Source organism: Synchiropus splendidus, chromosome 1 (genome assembly GCF_027744825.2).
Source record: "Synchiropus splendidus isolate RoL2022-P1 chromosome 1, RoL_Sspl_1.0, whole genome shotgun sequence".
NCBI lineage: Eukaryota > Metazoa > Chordata > Actinopteri > Syngnathiformes > Callionymidae > Synchiropus > Synchiropus splendidus.
The window spans coordinates 59,294,676-59,311,659 of record NC_071334.1 but is presented as its reverse complement, the minus strand read 5'-3'; the positions used below and the strand labels follow the sequence as shown (position 1 = coordinate 59,311,659).

The 16,984-nt window shown below is 43.1% G+C and overlaps 2 protein-coding genes across 2 annotated transcripts; one reads left to right on the top strand and one right to left on the bottom strand.

The window, feature by feature from the left end:
- Positions 1-62: 62 nt before the first annotated feature.
- On the top strand, positions 63-13,309 carry pkn3 (protein kinase N3). The gene is made up of 22 exons (XM_053853192.1): positions 63-322; positions 1,984-2,260; positions 2,506-2,675; positions 2,949-3,072; positions 4,142-4,293; positions 4,621-4,834; positions 6,065-6,238; positions 6,331-6,440; positions 8,178-8,321; positions 8,409-8,484; positions 8,576-8,735; positions 9,218-9,290; positions 9,392-9,447; positions 9,694-9,763; positions 10,890-10,981; positions 11,363-11,539; positions 11,610-11,672; positions 11,742-11,818; positions 11,898-12,040; positions 12,265-12,372; positions 12,443-12,523; positions 12,833-13,309. The coding sequence occupies exons 1-22, from the start codon at positions 302-304 to the stop codon at positions 13,031-13,033; spliced, it is 2,763 nt and encodes a 920-aa protein (XP_053709167.1). The 5' UTR covers positions 63-301; the 3' UTR covers positions 13,034-13,309.
- A 12-nt stretch (positions 13,310-13,321) lies between these two features.
- Positions 13,322-16,709, bottom strand: zdhhc12b (zinc finger DHHC-type palmitoyltransferase 12b). Its single transcript, XM_053853193.1, has 5 exons — positions 16,346-16,709; positions 16,144-16,283; positions 15,619-15,711; positions 14,947-15,113; positions 13,322-14,814 (listed from the first exon to the last, which is right to left on the bottom strand). Exons 1-5 carry the CDS (start codon positions 16,440-16,442, stop codon positions 14,499-14,501), a joined length of 813 nt encoding a protein of 270 aa, XP_053709168.1. The 5' UTR covers positions 16,443-16,709; the 3' UTR covers positions 13,322-14,498.
- Between the last annotated feature and the right edge of the window lie 275 nt (positions 16,710-16,984).

Here is a 16,984-nt window from a genome sequence, read left to right as displayed (position 1 = left end):
CGATGCTTCTACTTCAAACAGCCAATCACTTGTCTTGAACACACAGCCAGACGTCACTCTGAGTAGTGGGCAAGGTTTGTTCAATTCAAATTTGGCTTCAGATTTCTTTCGAGATAAACTCAAGTTCGGCCTCATGGGAAGTTGCTAGATTTCACACAGCGGTGGTGCTAGTCGCCTGGTTGCAGCCTAGCCACCGACCTCCCGAAGCGGCTTTGCTAACTTTCCGTACTTTCCGTTCCGGAGGATTTTGTTCGGACGTTGACGCCGTTTGAATGTCCAGCAGCACGGAAGCACGGTCACCATGTCTGGGTTAGCGCCTCAGGTAAATGGAAAACACTCTTCCTCTGACCAATTTTAGGTGGATAATACGCCACTTCTCCTGCTACACATGGACATTTAAATGATTGTAAAATCCTTTGCTTCTTATCCAGTCAAACTGGTGCTGCGGACATTCCTGTTTTTCTTGTTTGTTTCACACTATAGTGCCACTGCTGATGTGTTCAAGCGCTTAAGTGTTGACTGAACTTTGTCAATAACGAGAAAAATATTTCCCTCAGTCGGGACACATTCTATCAGCAGACAAATACATTCAGCGTAACAGTCATAAATAAACATGTATTCATTCTATTTTCAACAATGAATTATTATAAAAACGACTGAGTTGATATTATAAGTTAATTTTAAATTTGACCTATCTCCATTCATGTTAATTCAAAATATATTTGTCTGCCTGTTTCTAGAGATACTTAATGGAACATGATATTTTTTACAAAACAGTCTGAATCGGGTGAATAACAATCCATTAGGCATAAGGAGTTTACTCTGAGAAATCACATCTTTAAATGACAATTGTATCTACAATCAATAATACCTACTGGTTTATAGTGTTAAGGGGAACATTCTTATTTTGATGATAGATAATATGTGTTGCTCTGTTGCCATGTCATCTCAAACTGATCTTGTCAAAACATTTCTCCTCATACAAGTCAAATATAGACATTAGTTTGTTGACATTTGACCGACAGTGATAGTTGTAGTAATTTCAGTCCCTAAATACATTTCCTTCTATATTAGGAAACTACAACTGATATGTTATCTAAAAAGATATGGTCCTTAAATGCTGGGCCTCAATGGTTTTAGGAACTTATCAGTGAAGATCGTGTCTCTGAGACTAAGTAGATGTAGAAGAGTCTGAGGCGACGATGCTCAGGTTTACATTAGGAACAGCAGGATTTCAAATGAGAGGGTAGAAGGGTTTGCTGACAAAACTAGGGAGGCCAGACTCGCATGGCTTGGACACGTTCAGAGGAGAAACAGGGTACAAGTGGACAAAGAATGGTAGAAATGAAAGGCCAACATAAGTTGTTTTTCACCTTGTGCAATACAAAGAATCTGGTGTAATTATTTGCTTTTATTTTCCAGTGGATACAACAGTTAGACAATGTCTGCTCCATAATACTCCACAAATTATTATTAATAAAAAGGCTTTGTTTAGTGTGCTTGCTGCCATTGTGCTGTTAATTGTGTTTTGACATGGTTCAGTTTTGACACCTTTTGGGTTTTGTTTGGAATAAACTGTTTCCATTACTGACATAGCAGAGGATACCCATGTATAATATTCATCACATATTCCAAAGGTATTTCCTGTCTCCTGTGATTTTTTTTTTTTGTGTAGAATTCACTCTGGGAAGATACTTTTTTTTTTTTACAGAAATATATCAGGAATAACTTCTCTGTCACGGTAAACATTTTGAGTTCACATGCTTGAAGCTTAAAGCAAAATGTTAAACGTTATTTGTGACTTCTATTCATTCATCTGGCCCCAAAGAGCCACAAAGCACTTTACGCCAGAACGTGAAGATGATTACCATTGTAAAAATGTTCTTTTGTCACATTCTCTCTCAATGGAATTATATTCGCTTGCAAAAACAGTTTGCACACCCTTGGTTTGGAATCAACGTACACTTCATTGCTCTGCCGCAGGTCAACAGTTTGCAGGGTCTGGTGGAGGGAGACATTCTGGACCCAGAGTTCCAGCAGCGTTTAGAAGATGCTCGCACCAACTTGAGGCAGGAAATCCAGAGGGAGCTGAAGATAAAGGAGGCTGCGGAGAGGCTTCGGAGGGCAGTGACCAATCGTAAGAGTGCGGCAGATGTCGAAGGCCAACTCAAAGCTTCCAGCCGTAAACTGGAGAAGTTGCACTGGGAGCTGCAGGAGCTGAATGCAAGATCAATGACTTCAGAGAAGGACTGTCACACAGGTGACCGAGCAGCTACACAGGGTTCTTTTCAGAGCTCAAAGACATGAACACCATCTTCCAAACGTTACATCAAGTGAAAGAAAACCTGTTTCAGCGGTATTTGAAGCATGTTCCGGACTGGTGGAATGGCTATAGTTTTGCCCTGAATGCGATTGCTAGTTATGAATGTAAACATGCTGCTGACTGACCAAGAAAAGGTGTTAACCCATTTGGACTCTGGGATTTAATGAGATTGTCTGATGCAGACGGTGTTCGGGAGGAAGGGACTCAGTCGCTAGAGTCGTGTCAATGGGAAGACGTCACCTCCCCACTGGCCACGCGGGTCAGAACCCTGAAGAAGCAGCTCACCATGGAGACCAAAGTCAAGCAGGGAGCTGAGAACATTATCCAGACGTACAACAACAGCTCAGTGAAGGTAGATGCACGACACCCAGGATATGTCACTTCATTAAAACTATTGTCATTTGTTAAACACATCTATCTGTATTCATAGTTCAACCTTTCATTGTCATTGTTAGTGAGTGATAGGAGACACGATATATGTTCTCAGTATCAATAGAAATTCTTAATGATGAAACTTCTGTGTTTTAGGGTTAAATACAGTACTGCATTCACTAAGAATTCTGTTCTTTCGAATAGAATCCATGACATCATGGATGATAGCGCTTCAATGTTCTTTACGTTGCAGGACAGGAAGATGCTGTCGACGGCCCAGCAGATGCTGCAGGACAGTCGCACCAAAATCGAGCTGCTCCGCATGCAGATCATCAAAGTCAGTCAGGCGAGAAGTGGCGAGCGAGACGGTTTATGTGGTAACTAAACTTTCTTTGAATTCTTTCATTTCAGTCCACCACACTGTGGTTTCCATCTAATCTGGCTTTGGGACACGCCATCATTTTCAAATGAAGAGCTCTGACCCAAATCAGAATTGTTAAATCTAATAATTGTATTATATAATATGTATTGAGAAAAATGCAGTTTGAAACAGAATGACAACACTATATATATATATATATATATATATATATATATATATATATACACGTGTGTGTGTGTTTTATGAAGTTCCCCCTTCTGAAATCTCAATGAACGAGAGGTTACATTGCACCTGACTCTTCCTTCTGCGCAACTCTGAACCTGCGTACCTCCTCCGTGCCTGAGACGTGTCTGCTTTGCATTCAAGTTAGACCTTAATAAATATGTGTTGTGTGTGCACGTGTACCACACACTCTCCCATGGCTGAAATTAAATCTTTAGTTTGCTGTGTAGCTTTCTGTCAGTCATCACAGACAGCTGCGGAAGTGAAACAGTGAAAGAGGGAACCGAGCAAAGTCTCCATTCCAGCATCACTGCTGTATGTGAAGTGGAGTGGTTTTGATGGGCGGGGCTTATGTGTTTAATAGGGATCCAATATCGTTTTAAAAGACACTCAAGTCAGTGCAGTAGCTTTAATAAAGAAAATGCTGAGTATTTTTGGCACAGGGAAAACTCACACCGCCCACTTTAGGTTGGGCATCCTAGATCCTCCTCGATTTGAACCTGGGATCTTGCTATAAGCTGCAGCTTGTCCCCGCCCCATAGTGTGAAGGACGAATAACAGTCTCTTATTTATTTGTTTTGAATTGTAGTTGTGTACATGCAACATGTGACACCCACACAACTTGTTTTTCCAGACCAATGTTCCATCCTCCTTTGCAGCCTTTTGTCCAGCCTAAATACACTACACACTCATTCCTGACAACACCTAAAATGTGCTTGTGGAGAGACATTGTCATATACCACATCCAAGTTTCAAAGCGATTTGATTTAAAAACTGTCCATGTCCTAGTACTTTGCACATTTGGAACCCTATGTGCCTTTGACTGAGCCGTCCGCTCTCAGGTCATCCCATGGAGATGATCAATCTTCTAGAGCTGCGAATTGCTGAGCTGATGCACCACATGAAAATTGAAATAGCTGTGGCAGAAGGTGCCAAAAATGTGGTGAAACAGCTGGTGGAACGGAAGATTCAGGACCGGCGCATACTTGCAGAGGTGAGTTCTACATGCATGTTGGGGAACAGGAATCAGAGATCACTCGTTTTACCGTCACCTGTGCAGCTCGGCCTTGTGGCTCAGCTGGTCAGCACAAATAGTTCTGGCAATGCTTGTCATAATAAAAGCTCTGAAAGTGATGACTCGTCCTCTCTTTGAGGTGGAGTGTCGGCAGTGTAAAATGATACATGGGCTTGGTATTTGTTCACATTGTCAGATCGTGGGAAAACAGAATGTAAAGAAAAGGCTGCCGTCTGTGTTGCTGTGAGAAGTAGCAACATTAAATGTTGTATTTGATGTTATAATGCACATTTCTGCATCTGCCAGGCTCAAGCTAGAATGCAAGAATCAACACAGAAAGTGGAGCTGTTGCGCTTTTCTCTGGAAACTCGCCTCAACGAGCTGCCGAGCGACCATCCCAAGTATGCTGCCATCAAAGAAGAGCTTGTACAGGCGACGTCGCCTTCCCACAGCGCAGCGCTGAAGAAGCAGCCCAGCACTCTGTCCTCTTCCTCCTTTTTCAAACCAGCCAGTCTAACAGGTTGCTGCTTCACTTTTCTGGATCGCTGTCAACCGATATGTGTGACTTAATGGAACAATGCCGTCATTCCAAAATACATGGAAACCAGTTTTCTGTGGATTTAAACAACGCTAATTACGTAACACTTATTTGTAACCTGCTGTATCCAGAAGTCCAGATCGTATTACAGTCGCAGCTGGTCCACGCAGTGGTTTGCTCAATAACAGACAAAAGGCGTGTCTTTCTAAAGAATGAAAGAGCTAACATGACGTTTCCCTTCCAAACGTTATTTACAATCTAAGGGTTTGCATTTAATAGTAGCCGTAAAACTAAATGCAGTTCCAAATTAATTCACTGTGAACACACAAAGATTAATAATTGTTATGAAACAATAGTGCATGTTAGCTTTATCTGTAAACTCCTCAAAACTAGAACACCGACCATAGCACCCTGCCAGTCAGATGAAGGTGACCAAATGGTATTCCTGTCTTAATATCCATGATATTACACCTGTATGATTAATATCTGTGGTATTATATAGGCCATCTAATCTAATCTAGTCTAATCCACATTGTCACGACACAAAGGAGATGAAAAGTGTATAAAAGATGCAATAATACGTTCTAAAGCAGCTGGATCTTTAATAATCAATTTCAGTAAGTTTCACTTTGATATTTTGTAGATAAATTGTTGCAGTCAAAGCGTTAACATCAGTTAAATTTGCATATTTTTTGTCTGCTGTCAGCTTGCTATTTAGTGTTGTGGTGCACTTCAGTCCAGTTCCATGACTGTGTCCAACGTCCTGCTCTTTAGCAGAGTGTTGTTGTTCTTGTTGTTTGACTTTTGGTCTGAATACGTTTCTTTGCTCTTTGTCCTTAATTGTCAGATGATTTTTATAGCACTGAATTATACAGAAAAGGTTTGGTTAGACTGAGACTTGCCAATTAGTGTCAAAAACCAGATGCAAACATATGTCTGAATGTCTGAAAATATTCTTAATGTATTGTGGTGTAAAAGAATCTTCCTTTCAAAAATCAAAAGCTAATACTGAGCTTTACATTAAAAGTGCTTGTGAATTTGTGTTCACCTGAAACAGTGCCTAAATGGGCATTTTAAACTCTCATATGAGGCTTCTATTGACAAAATGTGTTTGCACAGATAATGGAGAGGAAATCTGAAGTTGTTCCCTCAACATGAATTTCGTTTTTGATTGTTCAGATGAAAGAATCTGAGTGAAACTTTTTCGTGCAGGAAGGTTGGAAGTGTGTCTGATGGGCTGCCAGGACCTGTTGAGCTCTGTCCCCGGACGTGGTCCTGCTAGCATCATCTCAGCTGGAGGAAACGTTGAGGGAAGATCTCTGAAAGTGAGAGCCGGACTGTCGGGCCGTGCCAACGGGAAATCGGCCAAAACAGAAGATCTTTCATGTATGTTTAATACTCACTTTTGCTCTGTAAATGTTGCCCCTTTTTTATTGCTCACTACTTCTAACTCAGTGTCTGATCTGTTTGTGCATTAGCGGAAATCAGTGCAGTGCTGAAGGTGGACAACATGATCGTGGGCCACACACACTGGAGACAGCTGGGCAAAGAGGCCTGGGGCCAGAGCTTCAGCATCGAACTTGAACGGGTAAGTGTCTTTCTGTAAGAAAAGAACTGGAACAATTAAATCCTTTTACAGCAGACGTTGGTATTCTGTGGCCCATGACAGCAAAATCTGACCTGTATTTTCACGTCTTAAATGATTGTATCTTAACCGTTTGACTGCCAAGGTCGCACAATTGCGACAGGCTGGCCAATCTACTAGTTTACACAAGCAGATGCACCTAAACACCTGTAGCTTCCACCTAAGAAACATTTTAGGGTGTGTTTATGTGAAAGGTTTGAAGTAAAAAACGTAAGAAAATATCAACATGCCCAAATATTACATTGATGGATTGTGTTATATTTGATATTTATATCATATTTTATGTCGGCTATATATACATTTAATACATAAATACTTGGATATGCTGCTGCATTTGTGACGTGTGTATTTTAACAGTTTTATACAGCCTCTCATAAAAGTGGTTTTCTAGTGGATCCACACCTGCTCTGTTTATGTATTGCTGTGGTGTCTGTGTCTGGACTTTCTTTGTTTATTTGTTGACATGGTTGCTCCAAAACCGACAAACATATTTCTAAAAAAAGTTGTGAGGATGGTTGCAAACAAACTTTAGAAAGATTTCCCCATTCCTTGCTACGACTTTCAGTCATGTGACCAGCTCCGGTTAAAAAACAAGTTTGAGCCTGAAATCCTGACTTTTTAAAACACGCCAGACAATCTGAAATGAATCAACTTTTACGTGTCTATAGTTACAAAATATGTATTTATATATGTGTTGAAGGTTGTCTCATTCATCCATGCTGGCATTGTGTGTTGATGGAGCGCCGTAGCACTGCTGCCACCTGCTGTGCGACTGTGCACATTGCATTCTATTAATGCATAAATGGTCTTGATAAAGTACATTTAAGACAGTTATAACAAATTTACAATTTACAATTTGGGTGAAAATAAGTGGGTTGGTGGATTTCTGTCTTCCAGCTGGTGCCTCTCATTGAGACGTAAACATGAAGCGATCTACTCAAAGTGGAGAGTCTGTGAAAAGTGTTGTGGGCTTTATTGAGGTCGCCACCTCAAGCAGGATGCTGCAACAAGTTGGAGATCTTTAACACCCCCCATGGTGCTTTTGGAATTTTAGTGTCTTGACTTGTGGACACTTGTGCTCTTAGCATGCAGTAGTGACGTGTGTCTAAACACTCATGACCGTGTCATCATTGCTACCCTCTCTCCTTCTTGATTTTAATGTCCAACATCTGTTAGCCGCAATAAGTTAAAGCTGTGAATATATCTGTCCGTCCCTCTTTTGGTCAAGTCATGTAATCTCACTGCTAATCCTTTGACAGTTGCTCTAATCTGGCTTCATCCATACAAGATCAGCAGCTCTGCTTCACGTATCCTTCTCTCTCACTTTGTCACAGTAACTGCCCCGCTCAGTCCCGCAGCATATTCTGATACATGAAAATAAATGTGGTCATGTTTACTCCATTCACTCTCTTTATCCTCTTTATGTTTACTGCGCGGTCCATTTTTTTAATCCTTTATAGCTAAGTATATGTTTGTTGCACCAATCCTCATGAAAAATGCTTTTTATCAATCCAACACAAAGACGCATGATTCCATGCCTTTGGAAGCTGTTTCTATTGTGTATGTGCTTGCTCTGTCTATAAGGGTCTGATTTTAATTCACTCAAATTCCAATAAATCGGGTTGAGGCTCAGAAAACCTGCTACAATTCTCTAAATATTTGATGTGTGTTTGCTTTCAGTCCCGGGAGCTGGAAATCTCTGTGTACTGGAGAGACTGGCGAGCTCTCGGAGGGGTGAAGTTCCTGCGACTTGAGGACTTTTTGGACAACCAGCGCCACGGCATGTGTCTGCCACTGGAGCCGCAGGGCATTCTCTTCATTGAGGTGTTCACCTTTTCATTTGTGTCTGTGGTGTCAAACTTAACTGTTGCGCGCCTCCTTGATCAGGGTTCTAATTGCTTTGGGCTGCAGGTCAAGTTTATAAATCCAGTTATCGAACGTCCTGCAAAACTCCAGCGGCAACGAAGAATCTTTCCCAAAGAAAAAGGTATCGAATTATGAATGTATTCCAACAGTATGGAGCATGTGTATTAAGTAATATATCATCTGGCTTCATTGCTGTTTGTTTCTCTGCACAGGGAAGAACTTCCTGCGTGCCGCTCAGATGAACATGAACTTCGCCACATGGGGACGTCTGATGATGAGCATCTTGCCCCCGTGCAGCTCCCTGGAGCCCATGAGTCCTCCAATAACCAGTCCAAATGCTGCCCCTCCGCCAGGCGCCACGTCTCCTCCACAGTGAGTCTCGCTGGCCGCACTTCAGACCGTGACCCAGATACTTCTATTCTCCACATCTATTTGTTAAATTCTCTAATGCGACCAAGTCAACTGTTAACAGCTCCTGACTGGGGGGATTTTTCCGCTCGCTCACGTTATCCAGGATTAATGCAGCTCCCTTTAATGGTCAGTGGCTGCACCAGAGTGGAGATACTGCCTGCTTCTCACTGCGAGTTTGGGAATCAAGAACCTGATGTGAACAAATGAATGAAAACGTCAAGTTTGAGTTAGTTTTTTTTAACACACTGAAGCTTCTGGAATGTAAACTTAAAAGATAAGTTGTGGACTTAACATCCAGTTCAGAAAAACTGGTCTCATCTTTCCAAAATGTAAATGTTATTTTCTTTACATTGAACAATCTAAAAAGGTAAAAATGATTTTGACACACCACATGATCCATTCCTAGTTGTCATGCAAACTGTGTGTCCTTGTCCGTGTTCCAGTGAGAGCGTTCATTCAAATGAAGCTCCGGACAGATCTCCTCGCAGCACACGGAAGACCAGAGATGCTCACCAGGTGACTTTGACCTGCCCGGAGTGTCACTTGCCTTTTGCTCACTGTAATGGGAATAAACAGAAGGGGATAAATAAGCATGTTTTATTCTGTATTGTCTTCAGAGTCCTGGTAAAAGTCCGAAACCCAAACAACGATCCTTCATCCATTCTCCATCCAAGTAAGTTGTAGAGATGGTCTTTATGGTTGCAAGATTTCTTTACACTGTTCTGAGTCAATATAGTGACATCGTGGGGTAGAACTCACACACCGGCTCACAGTTGAGGCAGTTGCGTCGGGAGTGGAATTTCAAATTTAAAAACCTGATTACCGAAGTAGCCACTGGTGATATTGGAAAATAATAGGACAGTCAAAGTCCCACAGGCGGTTTAGCGTCTTGAATCTAACGAGGTGTTATTCCCTGCAGGACTGACAGGGGGCTCCACCTGGACGACTTTAACTGCATCTCTGTTTTAGGAAGAGGCCACTTTGGAAAGGTAACTCTTCCTGTGATCACTTTGTCATTCTCTGACGAAATATATGAAGCTGCTTGCAAAGTAATGGGGACCACGTGTTTGTATTTTCTCTTTGTAAATTGATATTGGGGGTTTTTTTTTCGCCTACGACTGAATGGTAGACACGTGGATGATTTAACTGGACTGTTGTGTGATGTGCTGTATTCAAGTTGTTTGGCTGCTGACACAAACCTGGACAAGTGTCTTTGACATTGGTGGGATCAGATGATGGGTGGATTTGGGGTATTTTCAGTACAAGTGGTCATAATAGAAGTTCATGTAAAACAAATTATGAGACATGAGGGTGATGCCAGAGTTTGGTGCTGTAGCTGTTGATTTACTTTCAGACACAAGGCCGGCAACAATATCAAAGCAACATTTGCCTGTTTGTACTCGGGTTCTGGCTTGCTGTTAGTACAGTGGAACCTCGGTTCTTGACCACAATCCGTTCCAGACGGCCGTTCGAGAAGCGATTTGTTCGAAATCTGAATCGATTTTTCCCATTACAATGAATGGAAAAAGAAATAATGCGTTCCAAGCCTTAAAATAGTCTTTTGTAGGAGTGAATGTAGAGTGTCTGCTGCAGGTGCGCTGTTCCTCTATGTGTGTGGCCGAGTGAGTGAGGTCTCTCCAGAAGTGAAGAGGTGCCCAGTGCGTGTCCAGCTCTGAATGTGCGCTTCTGTGCAGTTTGGCTGTGACAAAGTCATAAACCAAGTCACGCTCTGTCCCAGACTCGCCTCATCCCTGTCCCAGCTCCAGCCCACAACAGGACATCAAACCCTGGCGTGCTCGCACCCCCCCTGTGACACTCTACTACGGTCCAGTGCGGAGACAGGAAAGGTTTTACACCTCAATATGAAGAAAAAACAGTCAGTAAATGTAGCTAACGGGACACATCTGCATACAGAGGCTGCGTTATACACAACAACAAAGCGCGTCGTGGGTCAGCTGGTCGGTCCGTGCACGTGATGTTTTTCCAGCTTTTTTCTGGGGCATTCGAGTTCTGGATTTTCGTTTGAAATCAGAAGCAAAAAATCTCAAAATTTTTGTTCAAACCGAGGTACTACTGTATTTCAGTCTGATGTAACACAGTGTCTTTCCATCCAAGGTTCTTCTGGCCGAATACAAGAAGTCTGGAAAACTGTACGCAATCAAAGCCTTGAAGAAAGGAGACATTGTAACTCGGGATGAAGTGGACAGGTAATTCATTGTGTTGTAATAGAATCAAACTGCTCAGTGTCTTTTCATACTGGTACAGTACATTTTGAAACTTAGCCACACGTGCCACTTCTGCTGCTTCTGCTCACTGATGTGAGCTTGAGTGGCCCCCTGAGGCTCCTATGCTACTAACAGCTAGCCCATATTTGGGTCAGTGACCATGTTACCATGAGGGGACGTTGTGCTGCATCACTTTGCTCCTGCAGACTTTGCGCTAAACAAACGGCGTATATATCATTAGATGCCATGTTCTACTGCAGGCCAGTATGGTTCCCTCACGACTCTGTTGGTGGAAAATGAATGGATTCCATCAGTATCTTTCCTTGCATTGTGGTTGATTCTTTAAACTTGTGTTCTGTTCAGCCTCATGTGTGAAAAGAGGATATTTGAGGTCATCAATGCCTCCCAACATCCTTTCCTGGTGAACCTGCACGGCTGCTTCCAGACTCCGGATCACGTTTGCTTCGTCATGGCGTATTCCCCCGGAGGAGACCTGATGACCCACATCCACACCAGCATCTTCACTGAGAAACAAACCCAGTCAGTCCAAGCTCAATCAGATGTCTGGGGCATTTCTCTGTAGCAACCATCTCCGTGTCTCCTTCACCAGGTTTTACTCGTCCTGCGTGTTGCTCGGCCTAGAGTTTCTTCACCAAAACAAAATAGTTTACCGGTCGGTTCCTTGTCGTGGTCAATAGTTTTGACTCTTTACAATCTGTAACGTTTTTCGTTCCTGTCTCAGAGATCTGAAGTTGGACAATCTGCTGATGGACGCTGATGGTTTTGTGAGAATAGCAGATTTTGGTTTATGCAAAGAAGGTACGCGATTCTTCTTCATCTTTGTAGAACAATGAGTGCGACACGTGGTGTTAAGTCTGAGGTTAAACTTGATGTGCAGGAATGGGGCACGGTGATCGCACCTCCACGTTCTGCGGGACCCCGGAATTTCTGGCCCCTGAAGTTCTGACGGACAACAACTACACTCGCAGCGTGGACTGGTGGGGGCTCGGGGTCCTTATCTATGAGATGCTGGTGGGAGAGGTGAGTGGCTCATAGTGTGATGAGTTTATTCTGTGGATTGTAACTAAAAACACATCTCAAGACGTCATCATTTTGGACGGTATGCTTGTCGAGGTTTGAAAATTTGAATCTCTTCAAGCCCTATTCCAAATATTTACTTTTCTTGGTTGTGTCCTAAAATAATGATCGAGATTTATTGACTTTAGTGAAATACTAATAACTACACAATGACTGAATTTCCCTAGTCGCCGTTTCCCGGTGATGATGAGGAGGAAGTTTTTGACAGCATCGTCAACGACGACGTCCGATTCCCTCGCTCCCTTTCTCCTGATTCCATCTCCATCATTCAGAAGGTCCTGGCTCCTTTTTAACGTCCACCTGAATCCATGATAACAAGACTCTAAAGTGACCTTTTGTTTCCAGCTGCTGCAGAAAGATCCAGAGTTGAGACTCGGAGCTGGAGAAGAAGATGCCCAGCAGATCAAAAGACAAAGATTCTTCCAGGTCAGTCTGTATGGCTTTGTTTGTTTATACCAGGGGCAACATTTTCACTGAAGCACAGTGCATTTATTGGGCTAAAGAATCTTTTTAGAATGGCTGTTGATGTGTCCCAGAACAAAACACAAAACCATGCCACCAGTCGGTGTGACTCAAGAGTGACTCAAGTGTGGACCGCTGTGCTAACTAAGCCTGGAAGGGGCTGTTGAAGTTTGAGCCAATGGCGACTTAAGCCTCACTTCCTTCAGTGCATTGCCATCAGCGATAGACAGTTATGACTTCAGTACCACCTCTGCTACCTGTCGACCCTCACAGGGTGTGGACTGGGACGCTCTACTGTCAAAGAAGGTGAAGCCGCCATTCCTGCCGGTCATCAGGGCGCAGAAGGACGTCAGCAACTTTGACGAGGAGTTCACCCGCCTCAAGCCGGTCCTTACTCTTCCACGCACGCCGCATGTCCTCACTGAAGACCAGCAGGGGATCTTTGCGGATTTTGACTTCTCGTACTTGAGCTGACTGTCCGCACACACACCAGGGACGTTTACTGTTTACACTTGAACCATGTCGGCAGTGCAACCTTTGTCCTTTTATTGAATGAAACTCCTCAGCACTGCCTTCATTCAACACTGTACATATTTATGATCTTAATGGAACTTTGCTCTGCATCAATAGTTAAAATGTTATACGTCATGTCATGAATATCACTTAAGTCAAGGTCACCCTGAGTTCTATTTAAAGCAAAGCAGTGTGTATGGAAATGCAAATAAATTTATGTCAAAAGAGATGAACCAACAGGCTGTTCTTTGCGCATTTATTGATGTTTGGGCTTTTCAACACGGTAAAAAAGACAGTATTGCATAAAACTTGAGACAACATCTGGTCACTACTTCTGTCCCCAGTTCAGTTTCACATGTATTGCTCTCTGAGGAGTCTGCTGTTGAAATAAAAATAATATTGCACGCAAAGCTCATACTACTGAGTCACACCATGTTTTTAAAACAGTCGTACAAAGCCAGGTCAAAATTCTGTACACAAATGAAACTGGTTGACATATAAAATAGCTTTATAAGATCGTTGTTCATAAAAGGGATCATCAGGTTTGAGATGCTGGATTCATATTGTCTAAGAACAGTTGTCCAACAATTTGACCTCACGATACAAAACTTTTCATAACTATAAATATGATTCTACTCTAAATATAGTCAACATCGCTGTTATTAAATGATTGTTTTGAGCCACCAACACACGTGCAGGTCACACAACGCAGCGTCAGACGATAACACATTTTGGGAATGAGCACTCCTTCACTGTGTGTAATACAAGAAGTTAAAACATAAATAATGCAGGAGGTGGAGGACGCAAGAAGGGTGAGTGCTTGGCTGTTGCCTGACTGAGGTCCAGGTAGTAAGAAGTTTGTGATGTATTGATTGAAACATTAATGCAATAATTATTAGTATAAACCCTAACATTGTGTCCAGACCAGTCTATTTGTCATATAGACACACATGAATTTCTTACTGCAAGAACCATAAAAAACATGATCTGTTAGATCTGTATTCAGTTGGGTCTCAGTCTTGGTGTCACCCCCCTCATTGGTCATGGTCTTGACTCAGTCACAGGCTTGGACTTCCTCGGCTGCGAAACTTATCAAACCTGCAAATGTCCAAAACTGTCCTGACGCAGAAGGGACTGCATGGGAATATGTCTGTGGACTTTGGTGGTTACTGAGGCGGAGGCTGAGGACACATCTGAGGTTGAAGGGCTTTTGTCTTTTTTGTTTTTTTTAAATGTGGAACTCTCCCGCTGTGAGAGGCAGATGATGATGTTAATGAAGCTGCTGGTGACCTGCTGTCTGTTTTCATTCCCCGCCACAATATAAAAAGAAAAAGCAGAGGATTTTAAAATCCAGTGAAAAGAATGAAAGTGCTTTGGCACAAAAGCTCCAGTGCCTCTGGAAAGGTCAATGAGAAGATGAGGTGGACTAGACTGGGTCACTGCCCTCTCTGAAGTACACCTGCTCCCACACCACAGAGCCCCACTCGCAGAAGAAGCCCCACAGGTTGTGGAAGGTGCCGCGGTCGAAAGGGTTCTCGTCGGTGCCGCAGTGTTTGAGGTAGGAGATGCGGTGGCGGGACATGAACTCCCAGGTGGTGGTGTTGAGGGAGACCAGGTAAAGGTGCGAGCTGAGTAGCAGCAGCACGATCAGCGAGAGCAGAGCCAGCAGCACCGCCACACCCAGGAGGACGCCGTTGGTCCGCAGCCACACCTCCCATGTGGGTCTGTAGCTGAAGCCGGTCCTGTGAGACACATGCCAAATAGTACGTTCACATCACTTTTTGTCAACCACTTTGTTATCATGTATTCTCTGCGATTATTCCCCCTCCAGCCAGCCCCATGCCCCGGTGCTTCATGCAGATGACAGAACTCACCAGGCAATGTGCAGCCCCCACAGCAGTACCAGCAGCTGGACTGCCAGGTAGAGAACAAACCAGCGATGGTTCCGCTCGCCGACACAGTTCTCGATCCAGGGACAGTGGTGGTCGTAGCGGCGGACGCAGTGCTGACACGTCTGGCAGTGTTTGGATCTCATCGGCTGCTGCTCGGGAGGAAATGCACTTGGTTGACCATCTCAAGCACATAATGGATTCTTTTTTTCCCTCTGCAATGGTTGTGGGGAACTCCAAAAAATTCTTCAATTCAGGCAGCCAAAAAGTGTATTCATTTGAAAATTTAAGTTGTTTTTGGTGCTGTCTTTTGATCATCAATTAAAAATGTAGAATTTCATTTTACTCTTATGAACCTCTCAATTGAATTTAAATGAATCTCCCATCTCCACCATTCTTCTATTAGGAATTGCAAGTCATGTAGTTTTTGGTTAAAAGTTAAAGGTGAAGCCTCACAGCACCAAAGGAAAGAGTAAACAAAGCTCCAATAGCATCAAATGGGCACTTTCAGGAGTGAAACACAAGAGTGACAGCAGCTCAGTTATTCGATCCTGAGACAGGATCCTTCATCTCTTGTGTCACGTAACGTCCTAAATCATTTTTTTTTTAAGTGACTCAGAAGTAAGAAGCAGCCGCAGCCGTCGGAATGACAAGTACCTGGAGCAGACAGTGGCCACAGCGGCGCTGGCGCAGAGACTTGGTGGAAGGTGGGATCATGTCCTGCTGTTCCTCAGTCACTCCGAGTGTGAACTGGCACAACAGGAGGCACACACCGTCATACATCCCATAATGATTTACTGAAATAGCTGTGGACTGACAGTTTCTACTAAGATGTGCTCAAGCAGAAGAGGTTGTCTTCAGACAATACATAGTACAATACAATAATCTTCTTCACTTCTCTTGTTACCACTACAGTAATTTGATAGAAGGAGATCGTTTGACAGAAAACAAAAGATCCAGTTGTTCACCACAGTTATTTAAATGTGCGTCTTGTCCAGTAGAAACCGAGAACTTGATCATTGCGTTTGGATATGGAAAATATAACATGGACTATTACTAGGTCAATTAAACTGCCAGAAAATGACAACTTTCAGGGATTTTATTTAAGAGTTGACAAATCAAAAGTTGAAGAAAAATAACGCCGACTCAATGTTGTAGACATATAAAAGCAGGTGTGTTTACTTGTAAATCGCTGTCATCAGAGACGATGAAGCCGGGGTCCATCAGGGAAACGGCAAAATACAGTAACACCGAGATCAGCACCAGGAGGACGAACAGCACCGGCTGCACCAGCTGACCCGTCTCCTCCTGCTTTCTCAACTCTAGGAACAAAGAGATGTTGAAATGAAATGTCTGGTCCTCTGCGCGCAGGCATCACACTCACCTGTGTCATAGAGGAAGAGTATCAATGTGACGACCCACGTAAGAATGACATGAGCGGTCCTCACCAGGAATCCAGAGCCGAAAACATTTTTGAACATGGTCCTAGCATGTTAAATCGCACATGCCTATGGTCCGAACTCAAGTCAACACGCGACGCTTCAATGCTCTATAAATATGTCAACGTTGGTGTCGTCAAGGAATCAGGACATCGCGGCGATCGTCGAATAAATTGGCGAAATGCTCAAGAAAAAAGGCCAGTTTAGAGAACGCACGCACTCACGGTCGCACACATTTAAAAGAGAGCAGTAGCTTCGTTTTTAAATGAAGATGTTGATGTTCCAGTTGCCGTCCATTTCAACGTCTCAACTGGGATTGGTCGGCCTCAGTCACGTGACGCGTGAGGCGGAAGTGCCATTAAGGAGCTTAACTTCCGCTTGATTTACCGCTTTAAGTCACATGATTAAGCCGCTTCCAAAGCGTTAACGTGGAAAAATTGACGTAAGATGAATAAAGCAAAACGACAAAAAACGTATGTATATAGAATCCATTCCACCAATACCAGCTGTATGACATTAAGTGGCAAAAGTCTGGCCCTGTGGTTTAAACCTGGACCGCAGTGAATCAAGAAGATCGTCATGGC